This window comes from Argopecten irradians, chromosome 4 (assembly GCF_041381155.1).
Source record: "Argopecten irradians isolate NY chromosome 4, Ai_NY, whole genome shotgun sequence".
NCBI lineage: Eukaryota > Metazoa > Mollusca > Bivalvia > Pectinida > Pectinidae > Argopecten > Argopecten irradians.
Window position 1 is genome coordinate 43923612 of NC_091137.1, and position 20491 is coordinate 43944102.

Consider the following 20491-nt stretch of genomic DNA (forward strand, 5'->3'; position numbering starts at 1 on the left):
GTAGTTATGAGTAGAACGTGACATTCCCGTGGTAGTTATGAGTAGAACATGACATTCCCGTGGTAGTTATGAGTAGACCAAGACATTCCTTGGTAATTATGAGTATACGATGATATTCCCGTGGTAATTATTAGTAGAACATGACATTCCCGTGGTAGTTATGAGTAGAACATGACATTCCCGTGGTAGTTATGAGTAGAACGTGACATTCCCGTGGTAGTTATGAGTAGAACATGACATTCCCGTGGTAGTTATGAGTAGACCATGATATTCCCTAGGTAATTATGAGTAGACCATGATATTCCCTAGGTAATTATGAGTAGACCATGATATTCCCTAGGTAATTATGAGTAGACCACGACATTCCTTGGTCATTATGAGTAGACCATGATATTCCCTAGGTAATTATGAGTAGACCATGATATTCCCTAGGTAATTATGAGTAGACCATGATATTCTCTGGGTAATTATGAGTAGACCATGATATTCCCTAGGTAATTATGAGTAGACCAAGACATTCCTTGGTAATTATGAGTAGACCATGATATTCCCTTGGTAATTATTAGTAGAACATGACATTCCCGTGGTAGTTATATGAGTAGACCATGATATTCCCGTGGTAATTATTAGTAGAACATGGCATTCCCGTGGTAGTTATGAGTAGAACATGGCATTCCCTAGGTAATTATGAGTAGACCATGATATTCCCTAGGTAATTATGAGTAGACCATGATATTTCCTAGGTAATTATGAGTAGACCATGATATTCCCTAGGTAATTATGAGTAGAACATGACATTCCCGTGGTAGTTATGAGTAGACCGTGACATTCCCGTGGTAATTATTAGTAGAACATGGCATTCCCGTGGTAGTTATGAGTAGAACATGACATTCCCTAGGTAATTATGAGTAGACCATGATATTCCCTAGGTAATTATGAGTAGACCATTATATTTCCTAGGTAATTATGAGTAGACCATGATATTCCCTAGGTAATTATGAGTAGAACATAACATTCCCGTGGTAGTTATGAGTAGAACGTGACATTCCCGTGGTAGTTATGAGTAGAACATGGCATTCCCTAGGTAATTATGAGTAGACCATTATATTTCCTAGGTAATTATGAGTAAACCATGATATTCCCTGGGTAATTATGAGTAGAACATGATATTCCCTAGGTAATTATGAGTAGACCATGATATTCCCTGGGTAATTATGAGTAGACCATGATATTCCCTAGGTAATTATGAGTAGACCATGATATTCCCTAGGTAATTATGAGTAGACCATGATATTCCCTAGGTAATTATGAGTAGACCATGATATTCCCTAGGTAATTATGAGTATACCATGATATTCCCTAGGTAATTATGAGTAGACCATGATATTCCCTAGGTAATTATGAGTAGAACATGACATTCCCGTGGTAGTTATGAGTAGAACGTGACATTCCCGTAGTAGTTATGAGTAGAACATGACATTCCCGTGGTAGTTATGAGTAGACCATGATATTTCCTAGGTAATTATGAGTAGAACATGACATTCCCGTGGTAGTTATGAGTAGAACCTGACATTCCTGTAGTAGTTATGAGTAGAACATGACATTCCCGTGGTAGTTATGAGTAGACCATGATATTTCCTAGGTAATTATGTGTAGAACATGACATTCCCGTGGTAGTTATGAGTAGAACCTGACATTCCTGTAGTAGTTATGAGTAGAACATGACATTCCCGTGGTAGTTATGAGTAGACCATGATATTTCCTAGGTAATTATGAGTAGATCATGACATTTTCTAGGTAATTATGAATAGACCATGACATTAAAAATTAAAGAAATCAAACCCATCTGTGAAGCCATTACGATCCCTATTGATGGATTATACTATGCCCTGTGATTTCTTACCGCTTCGTTATGCAGCCACTGTAATAAATACAAGAAATAATATCAATAATATTTTCGAAACTAATCAAACATACATTATACAAAATTATATTTTTATCTAAGCAGGATTATGCATGAAAGTGTGAGGATGGTTTTTTTCCAAGAACTAATTTTGTGGATGAAAATGATAGAAAATATATAGACACAAGTAGTATAAATAAAATAAAACATTGTTGATTATGAATGTTGGACCTACCTTTGTGTGATAGGTAGTTATCTGAAATAAGATAATGGAATGCAAAGTACATTGTTAATACATGGTAATATACACAAAAACATTGTTAATACATGGTAATATACACAAAAACATTGTTAATACATGGTAATATACACAATAACATCATTAATACATGGTTATATATACAATTACATCGTTTATACATGGTAATATACACAATTACAAATGTACATCGTTAATACAGGGTTACATACACAATTACATCGTTAATACATGGTTATATACACAATTACATCGTTAATACATGGTTATGTACACAATTACATCGTTAATACATGGTAATATACACGAAAGCATCGTTCATAATGGTTATATACACAATGACATCGTAAATACATGGTAATATACACAATTACATCGTTAATACATGGTAATATACACTATAACATCGTAAATACATGGTTATATATACAATAACATCGTTAATACATGGTTATATATACAATAACATCGTTAATACATGGTTATGTATACAATTACATCGTTAATACATGGTTATGTATACAATTACATCGTTAACACATGGTAATATACACAATAACATCGTAAATACATGGTTATATATACAATAACATCGTAAATACATGGTTATATATACAATTACATAGTTAATACAAGGCCATGTATACAATTACATCGTTAACACAGGGTTATATGCACAATAACATCGTTAACACATGGTAATATTGTATTTAGATGTAATCCTGTAAAGCCTTCATGTAGTAAATTTACATTGAAATTTTGTAATGATATTATTCTTGAAATAGATATAACGATATGTGCTGGTACATTACTCTCAGCGAGACATTATGGTAAAAACATTTTTATCTGGGCAGCCAAAAAAATGAAAAAAAATTACACTCGTTATATAATGTAGGCATGAAACATTCAGGAATGTTACCAACTACAGCAAAATGTATTTGGGAATGTCTTGTACTACCTTGTGCACTATATTTAAGTGAAACATGGAATAATGTATCTTCTAAACTAAGTGAAACTTTAGAAATGCACAAATGAATTTTGTAAGATTTGTTCTTACTTTTCATTCAACTTCCCAAGCAGATTCTACAATTTCATCTCTTGGTCTCTGGTCAGTTCAGGGGAAATTAGATAAATATAAATTATTATTTCTTCAAAGATCATGTTATGCCAAATCTTGTTATATTCACAAGAAGATTTTAACTATCTATGTAGATGTTTTGTCATTGACCAATCCGCCTAACCTGTAATTTAATGTACATTGTTATCAAATACAAACTTGACTTTCTTATAGAACAATTCATAAAAGATGGATACCTCCCATCAAAACTTCCATGGAAAATATTGTAAACAATGCTATATTTACACATGAAGAAAATACTTGGAAAAACAAAGTAGAAACTAGATTAGACTTGGAAAGTTTTTGTTTAATTCAAACAGAATTAAGAGAACATCGTTTGATCGCATTGCTATCAAATCATGATAAACATAGGAAACGTCTATTATACATACTTAATCTTTGTTGTATAACCATTGCACCAGGCATTTATCGTCTGTGTGTGATGGCATATGCTGATATCATAAAGCATTTAATAATGAACTGCTATAATTTACTTGAAGAAAGAAATACAATTTTTATATGATAGTTGGCATTTTGCCTGCAGATGAATCTGTTGAACTTTTTAATCAAAACGACAACGAAATGCTATCATTTTTTACTAGGAGGGTTAAATGATATAACAATACATATACACAGTGAAAACTGGAGAACAATAATGCTGAATATTGTAAAATTAATGCAACCCATGAAAATAAAAATGAGGGAAAATGTCCGAATGTGCAAATTTACCTTTAACTAATGCATACCGGTATATGTTTGAAATATGTACATGTAGCATGATTAAAGCATGCAAGAGATTTTATGTTCGCCATTTAATCTATACATAAATATGTATAGTATGTGCTTTGTATATATCTCTGTTTATAAATGTTTGATGTTTATATTATAAATTAATCTTCCATTATTAGATTAAGATTATTCATCCATTCATTCATGGTAATATACAAAATAGCATCGTTAATACGTGGTAATATACACAATAGAATCGTTAAATACAGGGTTATATATACAATTACATCGTTAATACATGGTTATATACACAATTACATCGTTAATACATGGTTATATATACAATTACATCGTTAATACATGGTTATATATACACTTACATCGTTAATACATGGTTATATACACAATAGAATCGTTAAATACACGGTAATATACACAATTACATCATTAATACATGTTAATATATTATAAATAATCATATCTATGATAACATTTACATTTAAATTCAGTTGTGTGAAATGAGTACTTTAATACTAGTCTGAATGAAGTATACTATAATATTTTCGAAAGCGCGAATTCAGCATTCCGCAAACGTGTTCAAAACCTTTGCGCTCAAGTTCGACTGCTGGAAATTAGTGTATAAATACTAAGTTGTAAGTTTCTCACAGTTTTATTTATTTCTTTATTCATTTTTACAATTAATATATAGGAACTGTATGCTCTATTGCTCAAAGGAATGGCGAAAGGTAGCACAGATGAAACAAATGAGAACTAATCAGCTAATAATTAAAAATATGTAAGAGTGAAATTCATTGGAAATCGGGAATATTGTAAACTTCAAATTGTATCTTCGTCTAAGAAGCTAAAAAAGAAAGAGTTTTTGTAAGTACATAGACATGTACGTCTTAAGTTGTAAAACTACATGTTAATTTGTTTTTACTAAAGTGCTTAACAAAACACTGTCACAATTCAAAACGAGATTTCAAAGCTGATGAAAGATACATTTATAAAGATAAGTCCAAAAGGAGAAAAAATACCAAATGAAGAAATAAATAAGAAAAATGATTTACCGTATCGACGTTCATTTCATTGTAAGGCTGAAAGATATAAAATATAAATGTTTAGATGAACACAATGTATTTTTTAACAAAAACCTGTAAACAGTTACACGTTAGATTATTTCTAAGTGATTTGAAGTAAGAAAGACGATAATTCAATATTCCAACTGTTTGTAGGAGAATGAGCACACAATGCACGTGCGGTATATAGTCACGTGTTTTGGGACGTCGATAGCGCCGTAGGCTATGCCCTAGATTGATATTTTATAATCACCTAAGGTTTAAGATTTGTGACAAAACATAGTCGGTGTACATTTTTCACAGCTAAAGTTGTTGCTCAAATCTGCGTTTTTTTAGCGTGGTATGTTTTCCTATTAGACCTTCAAAACGCCCCCCCCCCCCCTTCCGTGTATAAAAAATTGAGCTTCGGCCACTATTTCGCTGGTGATTATGAATTTCGAAAGTAAAAATGTTTTCGGACAGGTAATGATCCCTAGATAACAATGATATGAATTTGAAAATCTGGATTGAAATTTAAGTTCAAAATATTTATTTTGATAATATTAGGTATAAACATTGTGATTTCATGATTGTTTTAGTGCAAACTGCTCCTTATTTGAAAATGGCTACCCTGGTTGAACTGAAGGATTCCCTCTTTTTATATAGTGTTAAATGGAACATAGTAGCTAACTAATATTCAGCTGTTTTAATAATACATTACAAAATGTTAATACAGTGGTCTATGCACCACAGCCAGTATTTTGCTGATTAAATGATAATCGCCTATTTGGCTAACTTACAGCAAATGGAATGTTTGCGTCTGTATTTAATATTGTTGTGGAAAAGGACAATATACTGTTTTAAATAAATACGCATGTTGATTGATGTTTTTAACTTAATATTACACATTATTTTATTCAGTAGTAAATCCTGTCAAAGCAAACTTCCTATCCTAATTTTGGTCCTATTCTGGCTGCTTTTGCTGAATATCTTTTCATAATGCATAAGGAAAAGATATTCTGTACAATTTACCATAAGAATAGGACCAACATGCGAGTTGCAAATTCACTCAGGTATTTTACTTCGACATGATAATTTACTTTGAAAAAAATAAAGCTATATATTCTTGATTTGAATGTCAGCACTTTATATCCTATTAAAGGAGTAATACAATAATAAACAAAGAAAATGATTTTCGTGAAAACCTACCTTTTGACAAATTTCCGGAAAACTCTATATCAAAAGAAAAAGAAAAGCAATATCAGCAATTGATATTGGAAGTTACAATAATATACACATACAATTAGACTGGTCACGAGAACATAATCTTATTTTTTTTCCAGTTGAATTCTAATGCGCGTATACTAAATTATTGCCTATTGCTTGAAACTTATGACCAGAATCATACATGTTGTAGAGACAAAATTCATCAGATAAGACGAGCGATGAGTGTAATTTATATAAACACTTTCACGGCGATAATAACACATATTTTCGAAGTAACTTATTTTTACGATAACTTCTTTTCACAATAACTTATTTTTACGGTAATTTATTTTCACCTTTTACCGTTATGGCTTATTTTCACGGTTTCATTCCTTACGATGTTTTTACGGTCATTTAATTTCACTATTTACAGTTATGAATCTTCGACAGTTGCTTTGATTGAAAAAAATCAAATAGCTTATGATATCCGGGAAATTTGATAGCACGCAAAAATATAATGATTTACAGTAACGAGCGTCTCTTTCCTAAGCTGAAGTTTATTTGGTTATATAATTATCAGATGTTTTACATTGAAGAAGCCATAGTTCCTGATCATTTAGTGAAAATCGATAAAATAGCTGCAATATTAAATCAAATGGTAAGATTTGTTAAAAACATATATAAGTATTAAATAATTACGAAATCCGTGTTCTAGAATGTAACAGAAACATAAACAAATCAAACCAACGAAAGAAAGTATTTACTCAAAATAGTTTTAGTTACACTGGTTTATATGTTGATTAAAATATTGTACTTACCATATCCCAACACTGAAATAAATAAATAAAATAAGGCTCAAAATGTTATATACTTAGCACATAATCCAAGAAATGACTTAAGGATGTACACCTATGAGATATTTAGATTTTTGGAAATAGGAGTTCATACCACAAAAGAAAATGGAAGAAAAACATATGGTTGTGTGCTCGTTTTTGATATATTGTCATTCAAAAGATACCTAATTGACAAAATATTGGATTTTATGGGAATTTTGCCGTTTTGACCATATACACCAGAGATTAAAGCCATAATTTCCAAATGAGGTGTTTGATATGCATGGATGTCATTTTTGCCAGATTTAATCCTTTATAGAAAAAGTTCTGGTATTTAACTTTTGGAAATATTTTGCATATCAATAGGTAAAGGTTACTCTTTGAAAATCAGGCAGAAAAATGGGGGGTCCGTGTGCTTACTTTTTTGCCCCATTTCAAAATGTTATTTTTCAATGTTTTTAGAGTAAAAAATAAAAGTGCTAAAATTACCATTAAATGTAAAAATAAAGTGACAAAATCGTATCATTTCACACATTAATGCTTAATATTTTCATTACCACGAACCTAGTATAGATTTACAGCTAAAATTAGCTCGATACAGCAACAAATACTGGCGCAGTGATGATATAAGTAAAACATTTTAAGCAAAAACTGGCTCTACTCAAAAAAGGGACATTTTCAAAATGTCCGCCAAATGGGTTATTTCTTAAAATCCCCGTATAATAGAAATGTAATTTTTTGACAAAATTCGCAACTGGCAACTTGCTACAGATATTGATTTAGATTTTCATCTTTGAAAAAGACTTCAACACTTCTTGTACGTTGAAATCTAAGAATGTCGAAAACAGACTTCAACGGGACAGCAAAATGCATTGATTAAAAAGAACGTCTGTCTTCTTCAACATGCATTTTCAACACTCAATAGATACAAAACAATTGCCGTTATTGGCCATATACATATTCCTGAACAGTACATACCAAAACACAAAGGCATTTAAATTCTGGATACACACTTGATGGTCAATAAAATATTTATCTGAGAAACATACATGTATATAAAACAATATATATTATATTACATTATAAACCACATTTGTAAAGACATAAATATTGTGAGCTAATCATATCAATTCTAGTTAATAAAATGTAATTTTTTACATCACGTTTTCCTCATAAGATCAACAAGACCTTTTACCTGATGCGAACATTTAGGGTTAAGGTAGGTCCATACTTTTGAAAACTGCGCCAATTCACATGACGCTAGACCGGAAGCTGCGGAAGTTGTTTTGAATCCCAGAATGGTTTCCGATACGCTACGACATTCCACTTGGACATTTTTTCAATAGGTGAAAATTGTCTACATATGATATCGAATGTTTTAGAATCACTAAATAATTCATATAAAAGCAATGAAGTGAAAATTAGATGATATCTTTGAGGGTTTTTCGGTCGCTGTCGTAAATGGGAATGGATTTTCAAACACCAGAAGTAACGTTCGTCGCAATAAATGATAAGAGGGGACCCGTCCGGACCGAAATTCGCATACGGATTTCCTTTAAAACACAAAATTTAAGAGAAAATCATATAATTAAACAGACATTAACCAGATGTAATATCCCAAAAACATATGAACTGATATGGAATGTTTTTTTGCGGCATGATTTTCAAAAAAAAATAGTCAAATATAACCAATCTAAGCACTGGATGAAATGAGGATAGGGTTGTGAGTTACAAACTTCAAGCTTACAAAATTGTGAAAATTTGATCGAGGACACCCATGTTTTTATATTATATTTGAAAAATATATTACCTTGGACATATCATATACAAATATTGTGAAATTGACATGGGTTTTCATTTCATTTTTTGCCTATTCATTGATTTTTTAGAGAGCGAAATATGGAAAAACGTGATAATACGTATCGAAATGGTCCTGGGAAATAACGAAAAATAGTTTTGTTTATTTTTCTATCGTTAGAAATTTAGGACAAAAAAAAACAGGATTGAGACTACATTCACCTCTTATATTAAAGAAAACATAAAATCCATAAATGTTTCTATTTTCGCCCAGCAAATTTGCACGGATGGTATATTTCAAGCGCAAAATATCTCAAGTGTAGTTTGAGAATACCCATTTTCTTTACAGATTTGAAATCTGCATGAAAAATACAAGAAAATAAGACCTGTTTGAAAAAAAATACATGGGTTTTCCCAAAAGTATGGAGCTACCTTAATGACAAACATTGTAGTTTATTTAAAAATATTGTTTGTTACAGACAGAGAAGACAATGAATTAAACACAAATTTTAACAATTTATTAACGCCTATCTCCTAGAACAGTTACGTGCTTAATTAAATCAACGCCACTGTTTACCACAACAAAAAATAGATAAATAAATAAATAAATAACATACCATGTAAAACATCTGTAATGTAAAGACATAGATCAGTATTAATCAAACGTATGGATGATTCTGACTCCGTATTTATATATTACAGATTTAACTCCTTTGTGGGTAGGTATCAATTATAACGTCATATTTTTGGCGAAACTCTAATCTCCCCCAAGATTTCATTGCAGTTCACACGTTCAAAATGTGAGACCACAGTGCATACTGGGAGAGATGTGTGAAACGAGATCTAGACTGGTTACCGCCTCAGTTACCTCAATAGCAGAAGATACATAGAGCAAAGTGCAGTCCGGCGGAGAGTAGGGAACTAAGGGGAGGGAACCAGTCTAGTGAAACGTATGCCAAAAAGGATTGACGTTACACTCGTAAACGCATTGTCAATAAAAATATATTCTTAATATAAAGAATAAAGCATTGTTCTGCTTTCGTGCACGTTTTTTCTCCATTCAAAAATATTAATAGATATGATGCGTCAGGTCACAAAGACAATAAGTGGCTATCCAGTTTTGTCTTTCCTACTCTCGCAAAATACAACTTACATTCTAAGACACTGACCAATGTTTCCTCTATATCACAGTATTTCTGGAATTTTCTTAGAAGCATCGTGGTCACGTTTTTGTACAAAAACGTCAGAAAATTATAGATTAAAGCGGGATTACTCAAGTATGTCACGTCCAGTTGATGAAGTATTACCAAAATGTACTTACTTTTTCGTATTTTGTTAGGCATGGCGACAGTCATGGAAGACATGCCTAGCATAAATACAACAACGTGGATAATACCAGCCATAATGTTCGTCTTCGATTCGAAAGCCAATGTATCTTAGCAAAATGCCTGTTTACAAATGCGCCTTTTAAACACAACTTACAAACCTATATATATAAGGTATTAAGAACATGAATATGCAGGAGAAATGTTTAGGAGCATTGATAATGTCATCATTAAACTATTTCGAACATGAATATGCAATTAGCAAATATGTAACTTCCACAATAATCTAACATTTTATAGCTAACGTCCCAACAGATGGCACTTAATAATACACATATATATACCATAAATATTTAGTTATTATATGGAAAGATATATATACATAACAATGATTAAAAATTAGAATTCGATTAAAATTGAATATTCGACTTGGACCACTGCGGTGGTTCCCATCTTCAAAAGTCCTGAGCGAGCATGGCTTTCACTCTTTTTCCAAAACACATTACATATACTTATATTTCCAAACATTATTAGTTGAATGCTGCCAGGGTTGGGGCGCTTGGAATCAGCCTTCATAAAGATAATGTAACCCGGGGCTCTCGCACGCCACATCCATACAGTTCATCCCAATCTAAATGAATTAAGCTCACTACATGGAGTTCACTAAGATTATTCTATTTTATTACTACCAGGCCTAGCATAGACATGCTTATATAAACTCCTCGATGTAGACATTACTGTTCATTTATCCATTTAAGACAGGAATTAGGTTACACCCTCTACTCGAGTTTCTTCATTAACGTAGGTTTGTGACCGGCTATGGTGGAGTTCATCCTCGATACTCCAGGGCTTCCGATCACTTACGATCTCTACACCCCTGGACTATTTCATAGTGAATTTGAAGGCAGCTCAGCGGAAAACTTTGATATTTTTAGGAAAGCATAAACTATATAATGATTAATATCTGATAAAGGAAATCCGCCGAGGTTTACCGAATGTAAGAACAATCATAGGCCTGCAGAGATTTCTTTGGAGGCTAGACCGAAATTCAAAGTCAAAGTATATCCAGGGGTGTAGAGATCGTAAGTGATCGGAACCCCTGGAATATCGAGGATGAGTCAACCACAGTGCACTATTAAACGGTGGTCTGTTTCTTCCAGTTTTTTACTATGAAATATCCCATGAGTATATACAGCGTCAGTGATCGTAACCCCTGGAGTATCGAGGATGATTATATCCATGTGTGATCACTTTTATAATACACATACCTATTATCTTTATAATACTCTACAATACACATGTGTTTATGTCATCATTTAACAAATAAATTCCTTACTTCCTTATTTTTTAGAATCTACCGAGTTTTGCCGAACGCAAGATATAGTAAGTGTCGACTAATGATTACCGGAATTGACCGAGGATTACCGAATATCACTCAAAGGTCGCCGATCGAGACAGACACGCTTATAATCAACTGACATGAAGTTTAAGTTTTGCAAATATTTACGGTAAGTTGTGTCTTAACTACAAAAACGTATATTCAACTGTACATCTGTATTAGGTCAGTTGTTGTGGTGATATTGTGGCTATACAAACCGAAAGCGGATGTAATACATAGCATTTATATATATCGGGTAGGCCTATAATTACAAGGCTATTTGTCGACTGATTACGATATCATTAGTTGTATTTCACACGTAAACATAAAATAATAAATCTACATGATAAACGGTTCAACAAGTGGAGTAGTATACTGAATGCAGTACTTGGACACGTTTATAATAGTGTACTCAATGGCATGTTTATTAACAGTCTAAGATAAGCTGTTATATGATTGTATCTCGATATATGTTTGTTCTTCACGTCAGCTAGATCGTAAATCCTAACGCCAAATGCCTACCACTCTACTGTTCGCTTGGCTTGGATTTTACGCCTGTGACATACCGGTATTGATATTGATTAAATTGAAAACAAAAATAACTAAACTCCCTAAGTATTGTGGGTGGTATAAGATCGGTTTATTTCATTACATTATCTGTTAAATTTATGAAACTCCTTTTTGGTCCTAAATGTGTTGCTATTATTTTGTTAAAATGGATTGACCTTAAACTGTCAAGGTCAGCGAGGTCAAATTCAATCACACAGTAAAGAGGAAAACCAGAAGCATTTTATGATGGTGAATTCATACGAGATTGTAATGGTAATATTTTAGGACACGTTGTATCTCGGCGGAAAGTGACAAATAGATGTTATCTCCCTACGTTTGTTACATATATATATGTAATTGATCTTGTCTGTTTATCGTTCAACTTCCGTGAGTTTAACCTTTCATGAAACTCTTGATACATATTTCACGTGTATTGTCTTCAAATGTCTATCCTGTGAAAAACATAATGTAGACTAAAATATTCACATGATATTAAACCGTCCTCATTCCTTACAATTCCCTGTCATACCTCCACCCCTACAGTGTAGTGGTGGAGGACTGTAGGAGTAGAGGTATACGATCATCGGGCAGCTGATGATATGTCTTTACCCTCGTAACGTATGATGGACGAAAACGAATTGACACAAACAATGTTACTTATGTCACGTTTTCGTCAACAAGATTTGTTCGGAGAACTTGTGTGGCAAAAACATATTGTTATAATATAAGCAGATGTATTTGTACATACAATGTATGTGTCAAAACGTGTTGTAAGTGAAACTCTACTCATTCCAAATATTAATTAAGATGCCTTTCTTATGTAATTGATCCTTACACTAAGATTCAAGCTTCGGACGAAGACACGTAATTATGTACAAAATTGATTCTCGGAGAATCATATTTTATTAGGTCATCTGACCCAACTTCAAAATGCTACTTGTCATTAAGTTTCGAAAGAGTTTCAACCAGATTTGGTCTAAAATATCTTTATGGGAAGATGAATAGATTTTGTATAAATGGTGACTCTGACCCTGCAGGGACAGGAGAAGCGGGGCCCAATTGGGGAAATAGAGAAAAGATCCTTCAAAACGCTACTAGTCATAATGTTCTTATTGGAATTTGATCAAATTTGGTCAGAAACATCTTTGAGGGGAATGTGGCATGATTTATTTTTTATAAATGATGGCTTTGATTCTCCTGGGGCAGGAGGGGCAGGGCCCAATAGGAAAAATAGGGAAAAATACTTCAAAATGCTACTTGTCATTACGTTTCGAAAGAATTTCAACCAGATTTGATCTAAAATATCTTTATGGGAAGATGAATAGGTTTTGTATAATTGGTGACTCTGACCCTCCAGGGACAGGAGAAGCGGGAACCAATAGGGAAAATAAAGAAAAATTCCTTCACAACGCTACTAGTCATAAAGTTCTTATTGGATTTTGATCAAATTTGGTAAGAAACATCTTTGGGGGGAATGTGGAATGGTTTTGTATAAATGATGGCTCTGGGGCAGGAGTGGCGGGGCCCTAAAAGTAGAAGATGAGGAAATTATTTTGAAAAAGCTAGTAGTCGATAAATTTTGGCCAAATTTTATCAAACAACCTTTTGGGAATGAGAAAAGATTTTGTATAGTGACTCTGCCCAACACCGTTGTTTCGGTTTCTATATTTCATCGAATATTTGTTTTCCGTCCCTCCTGTTATAATTTGCTGAAATGATTTTCAGATGACCGGTAAGGCCCATGGACCTCTTATTAATATTGCATAACATCATCCTGATATATATTTTTCAGGATATCTTATTAGTGACTGAAAACGTCATGGCAGAAGGTGGCCCCAATCAGGAATCGGTCCCTAAAGACGGTACTCAGACGGACTCACACCTCCTGGAGTGCCCTATCTGTCTGGAACAGCTTCACCAGTCAAGGTGTCTACCATGTCACCATTCTCTTTGTCAGGAATGTCTGAGTACTTACATCAACAGCGAGGTGTCGGGGAGGAGGGATACGGCGACTACCTTTACCTGTCCGGTATGTAGAACGCTTACTTACCCTGTTGATAAGACTGAGGATAAGGAGAAATGGGCCGAGCAGTTTCCTGTAGACAAAGTTGTCATGGAGCTGATACAAATAAAAAGCGGTTCAACAGCCAGTCACTACTGCATTCCATGCAAGAAAACGAAAGACAAGAAGGTTCTGGCTCAATTCTGGTGTAAGACCACCCAATGCTTGTTTTGCGAGTCCTGTAAAGTGAATCACCATGACATCATACACACCAACTGTGACGCCATAGACATTATAACTTCTACTGACTTTCTACCAAGAACGGAAACAAATTCAAAAAGATGTGACAAGCACAAGAAGAAGATTACTTACTATTGCGTTGACCACAATTCATTTGGCTGCAGCAAATGTGTAACCACCGGCCACAGAAAATGCGAAGAAGTCGCAACCACTGAGGATTACTGCGAGACACTGGATAAAGGCGCAAAACTAGTTAAAAGGACGACCTATATGAAAGAGGCTGTTGACTCCCTGGAATCGTTAGTAAAGAACTTACATAAATATTTACAGAGCATCGCAGACGACAAAGAGTCGGCATTGCAAAGTATCGACGATATGGAGGAGCGGTTCATTCAACGAATGAGGGAAATGAAGAAGGAAATGACTGATGATTTGATAGCTAAGTACAAGGAGGAGAGTGGACATCTGAAGACGGCAAGTCAAAAGTGTGAACGGCTGAAGGTCGCTATGCAGAATACAATGGAATCGACTGTTACAGCCCGCCAGAAGAACGACCACATGGGTACGATTCTATTATACCAGAGAGGACAAACGGAGCTAGATTCATGGAAAGATTTAGTCAAAGAGATGAGGATGATGAGCTCTTCTATCTGTCTTAAGCACGATGCAGAATTTGATGGGACAAGTATGAACTTTGGTAAAATTGTCGTCCAAAAGCAACAAATACAATTTACAGATGTTCCCGGCTTAACCAAACCTTTATCAGAATGTGAATTAAAGGAGGTAAGAAAAGTGAACATGAAATTGAAATCAGATCAAGCCGATTGTTCTGCTCATGGAATTGTTATCTCTCCTGACGGCAGTAGTATTGTTGTATGAGATTATAACAATAAGAATCTGAAATTAATCAACACTGACGGAGATGTTGTGGATGAGTTGAAGGTGAATGGATACCCTTTCGATTTGTGTTTGGTAGACAACACTACAGTTGCAGCAGCGATAGGTAATGGTGTACATGTGGTGACAGTTACACCCACTAAACTTACATTATCGAACGTAATAAACATTGGGAAAGAATGTCACGGTATAACGTACAGAAATGGAGAGCTCATCGTGAGTTCATATACAGAAGTGTACCGGGTAACAAAGGACGGACAGACACAGATACTACACAAAGGCCCTTACAATATATTGACATTATCTCAAGACCACCACTGACGGGACTCTTTTCATTCCTTACTACAACCACACCCCTGGTAGTACGGCCGTCGGTAGCTATAGTCTGTCTACTGACAATCTACACAAAGACGTGTTGAAGGTCGGTGTAGTAAGGAAGGCGTATGGAGTGGACGTGGACGGAGAGGGTAACGTCTATGTCTGTGGACATGAATCACACAACGTGGTACAGATGTCTGGGGACGGGACAAACGTCAGGGAACTGTTAACGACAGCGGACGGTATCAACAGTCCACAAGCTATATCTGTGTGTGGTGATAAACTTGTTATGACAAATCTTTCAGACGGACTTTGCAATTATGTTCACTTATTTCAGCTTATTTGATCACTTTGATAAAACAACTTTTATGATGACTTTGTTCCTTTGTAGTTACCTATCATTCTAAGGACACCTAGGTAATCTATCAATCGTTTTAGCAGGTTAAACATTCTTGCCAGATATCGATCAAAATACATCATGTAAATATTTCATTCCATAAATCATGTAAATACAGAAGGGCTCTCACACAATTTTCCATCTTTAATTATACTTATGTAAAGACAAACCTACGTGTACATCACTTTCACTTTATTATAGATATATTTAACAATGCCTTGTAAACACCTACTCCATAACGTTCTTATTTTGTACTTTTGCTGAGGTTTTGTAAATTCCTTACAGGGAACTGTGGACTTCTTGACTTTCATGTCACTGATGTAACTCAACGGTACATTTGCTTACTGTAAACCCACATTCATTCGAGTGCGATTTACTTTACTTTGCGATTTGATTTTGCGATTTAAGTAAATTCGCGATAGTTTATCTCCGCAGATTAATGTCTACATTTTCTATATTGAAAAGAATCATCATTGAATTGTTAAATCCGCCGAGTAATTATCTTCGGATACATGTTTTGTAATGGAAATCGCGAAATTTAATAGCCGCGAAAGAAAGTTGGTTTGCAGTATAACTGACGATTTATATAGTTTTAGGCCAGTGTTTCACTGTTATATCTCATTAGTTTAATTCTAATCTATGATGTTGTTATAAACCGTAAAATGTGGGCATGTAGTGTTAGAACATAGTGCTATAATATCGAAGGTGTCCGGTCTTTCCTGTAACATTATTCCTTGTTCCGGGCGATGTGGAAAAGTTGGGGATGTCATTGTCATTCTATTTGTCATGTAAGTCACTTGCTTAAAATTTGTCTATGATTTGCGTCAGATGTTTTGTTCCATTATTAGTGTTTACTTTTTTTTTTCATATTTATTTTTATAATCAATTTTGTACAATATATCGAGACATTTCAGAATAAATGAATGCTGAGTCTTTTTACCTCCAAAGGGAAGTAACTCCTTTTTGTCGACAAAGAACATTTGGTGATAGAATGAATCATACATAGGTTTGATTTAAACATATTTTATTTGTATCAAATATACATTGGGATCGGGCACAATTTGTTTAAATTATTATAAGCCATACATAGGATTAGATGTGTACGATTAGTGTAACTAGATTTAAGAATAATTCGGTGGCATGAAACTTGTGTATGTTTCTTTTATTATTAGAAATATCTTCATAGAAACATGTGTTGTTTTCCAGATAAAAAAAAATCATTGAATCTTATTAACCTGTCTATATAAACAGCCGATCAATATCCAAATTATTTTTATTGACTTGTAAGGAATTTGTAATATGTAACAATGAATAAAAATATGATTTGAATATTTTCGTGTATTGTAGGTTTTTTTTAGTAATTACCAAATTTTTAATATTCTTGAGTGATAACGAGAAATTATTTTTCATTCACAATACATAACAAATGTTTCACCAACAAAGAATCGATAGACTAATTACAAATACGATGGATGCGTCGTGAATCACTACGCTATAAATATTATCAGCAGTGATATCAGCGTTTAATAGAAGCAAACACACACATTATCACAGTTATCATCTTCATTACATTAGTGGATGTCAAATATAACGGAGAAACAAATACATCTGGTATACATAAGGTCAGAGGTCAGATAGAATTGCAGTAAACACCATTATATGTATTTAGAGTAATATTGTTTTTATTTTTACACGAATATTAGTTGTAACAAGAACATACACTTAAAACAACTATTGATGTCTCAATATCCTCAGACCCCAGATAGGATTGATACTGATAGCATATAAGGATCTCAAAAACATTTTTAAAGCTTGATATAAACATTTCATAAAAAATGGTGAGGATGGATTGCTGAATACCAAATGGAAATCGCTCTAGGTTATATTACACTAGTGACATATGCAAAGGCACTGAACATCCGTCAGATTAAGCGATATATATGTTTTACAACAAGTTGTTGTTGGGTATGGAATTTATTTTACACGAACGAGTTACTTGTGAAAATTAGTAGGAAAATTGTGAAATTACCAAAATACACGAGCTTCAGCGAGTGCCTTTGTAGCTTTGAGAAAAATTTTACAAGTGTAAAATAAATTCCAAATCTACCAACTCCGACTTGTGTGACTTGTTTCTATGTGGGTATTTAAAAATGAAGTTGTGAAGTTGTGTCATGACATAATAAACACTTTTCTTTCATTTAAGATCTTACATAAGTGTCATATCAATTTTTATGAAACTCATCAAAACTAGCAAAAATAAACACTTCAAATACTCGTTTCATAAAATGTCATATGCAATGAAAACGAAGTCAAAATACTTTTGAACACATAACTATAACAACATACATTTCGAAGGATTTCAATGCCGAATTGTGATACAAAAATCAGAGGAGACAGCCATTTTGCCCCACCATATTGGATTCCTGACGTCACGTCATTATTCCTGACGTCACTTTATTGTTTCTGTTATGACGTCACCATAGATTTCCTACCGGACACAGTCAATGGAAATCTGAACTGAACATCAGGCGGATTATGCGATAAATAGGTTTTACAACGAGTTGTTGATGGATGTTGAATTTATTTTACACGAACGAGTTATTTTCTAAAATTACCAAAATACACGAGCTTTAGCGAGTGTCTTTCGTAGCCGTAGCTTTAAGAATTTTTTTACAAGTGTAAAATAAATTCCAAATCTAAAAACCTCGAGTTGTGTGACTTACACGAGCACGTCTTCCCACTGCCTGGGACCGTATACGGCTGATAATGTATACAAGATGGGGTTTTGGGTTGGGGGATCCACTCTCCCGTCCAGTGCTGAAGGTTCGTTCCTCTTTCAATCCTAATTAGATTGATATGGAATGGTCATGGGAACCAATGAGATGGCAGCCGCCGTCAAAAGTCGTGCACGAGCACGACTTCCCACTGCCTGGGACCGTATACGGCTGATAATGTATACAGTATGGGGTTTTGGGTTGGGGGATCCACTCTCCCACCCAGTGCTGAAGGTTCGTTCCTCTTTCAATCCTAATTAGATTGCTATGGAATGTTCCATGGGAACCACTGAGATGGCAGCCACCTTCAAAAGTCGTGCACGAGCACGTCTTCCCACTGCCTGGGACCGTATACGGCTGATAATGTATACAAGATGGGGTTTTGGGTTGGGGGATCCACTCTCCCACCCAGTGCTGAAGGTTCGTTCCTCTTTCAATCCTAATTAGATTGCCATTGAATGTTCCATGGGAACCAATGAGATGGCAGCCACCTTCAAAAGTCGTGCACGAGGCACGTCTTCCCATTGGCTGGGACCGTATACGGCTGATAATGTATACAAGATGGGGTTTTGGGTTGGGGGATCCACTCTCCCACCCAGTGCTGAAGGTTCGTTCCTCTTTCAATCCTAATTAGATTGCTATGGAATGTTCCATGGGAACCACTGAGATGGCAGCCACCTTCAAAAGTCGTGCACGAGCATGTCTTCCCACTGCCTGGGGCCGTATACGGCTGATAATGTATATAGGATGTGTTATTTGACCCAGAGATCCAGTTTCCGACCCGAAGCTCAGGGCGCTTTCCACTAGTTAGTATTATGATCCAAATAAATTATATAACTGTCTAACTCTTATATTTTTCTTCTTATACATTTGAGTTAAAAAGTAAATAAATGTGAACGCAATTGAAGATATGGTATCAGTAAAATAATTTATCATCGACAATAAAACCCTCAAATGATTTAGAAAGGTCTGTGTTTTAATATTTACTGGAAAACTCCGAAAAATTCAAAGGAATTAAACAAAAAATAAAGACTTTATTTAATTTGGCTGCATCCGTCAAAACAGGTGACGCTTGAATAACGAACTTTACATTGCTGGCAAATTGCGAGTTATTTACTAGTTTTCGCTCGAAGCCCAGACGCTTCTTTGATGCGGAGGAAAAGTTTCATTAACTAAACTGAATGAGTGTGTAGACTTCTTACTGTCGTGGGAAATATATAAGCGCATTCACAAACAGTACCAGAAATTATATCCAGTGTCTAGTATCACTGAAACAATATGAAAATATTCAAAAACAATAAATACCCATCAAAGAATTACTTTTCAATACATACCTTTGCCATGAGCCAAGAAAAAGACGACATCGCCAAGCGAGATTTTCGATATCGTAAAAATGACGTCATTCCGGTGAATGTGACGTCACTTTTTAGCAGGACTGAATGACGTTTCATTCACCGGAAGATTCAAGTTCTGTGTCAAGTTAGAAAAAGTTCCGTCAGATGTGGAACAAATTCACGTGATCGTATTGACGGATAAAGCATTTCGTATTGACGGATAAAGCACAAGTTTATCCGGTGCATACCTACTATGGCAACTATACATGATACAAAACATGTGTATATACAATGTATAACATAACACACAAATACTTAGCATAAGAGAACATCGATAGCATCATAACATACATACATTTAAACATATAGATACTT

At 34.3% G+C, this 20491-nt stretch overlaps 1 protein-coding gene and 1 pseudogene across 1 annotated transcript in view; one reads left to right on the plus strand and one right to left on the minus strand.

Moving 5' to 3' along the window:
• The window catches only part of LOC138321792 (uncharacterized), a 39339-nt pseudogene extending 22463 nt beyond the window's left edge, over positions 1–16876 (plus strand).
• LOC138321794 (uncharacterized) overlaps positions 1–20491 on the minus strand; it is a 108284-nt gene that overhangs the window by 18708 nt on the left and 69085 nt on the right. Inside the window, exons 2-6 of the mRNA XM_069265760.1 lie at positions 7091–7102; positions 6276–6299; positions 5079–5105; positions 2139–2159; positions 1904–1921 (exon numbers count right to left, since the gene is read on the minus strand). Of these exons, the coding sequence (XP_069121861.1) occupies positions 1904–1921; positions 2139–2159; positions 5079–5105; positions 6276–6299; positions 7091–7093 (93 nt within the window). The 5' untranslated portion in view covers positions 7094–7102. The remainder of the gene's footprint in view (positions 1–1903; positions 1922–2138; positions 2160–5078; positions 5106–6275; positions 6300–7090; positions 7103–20491) is intronic.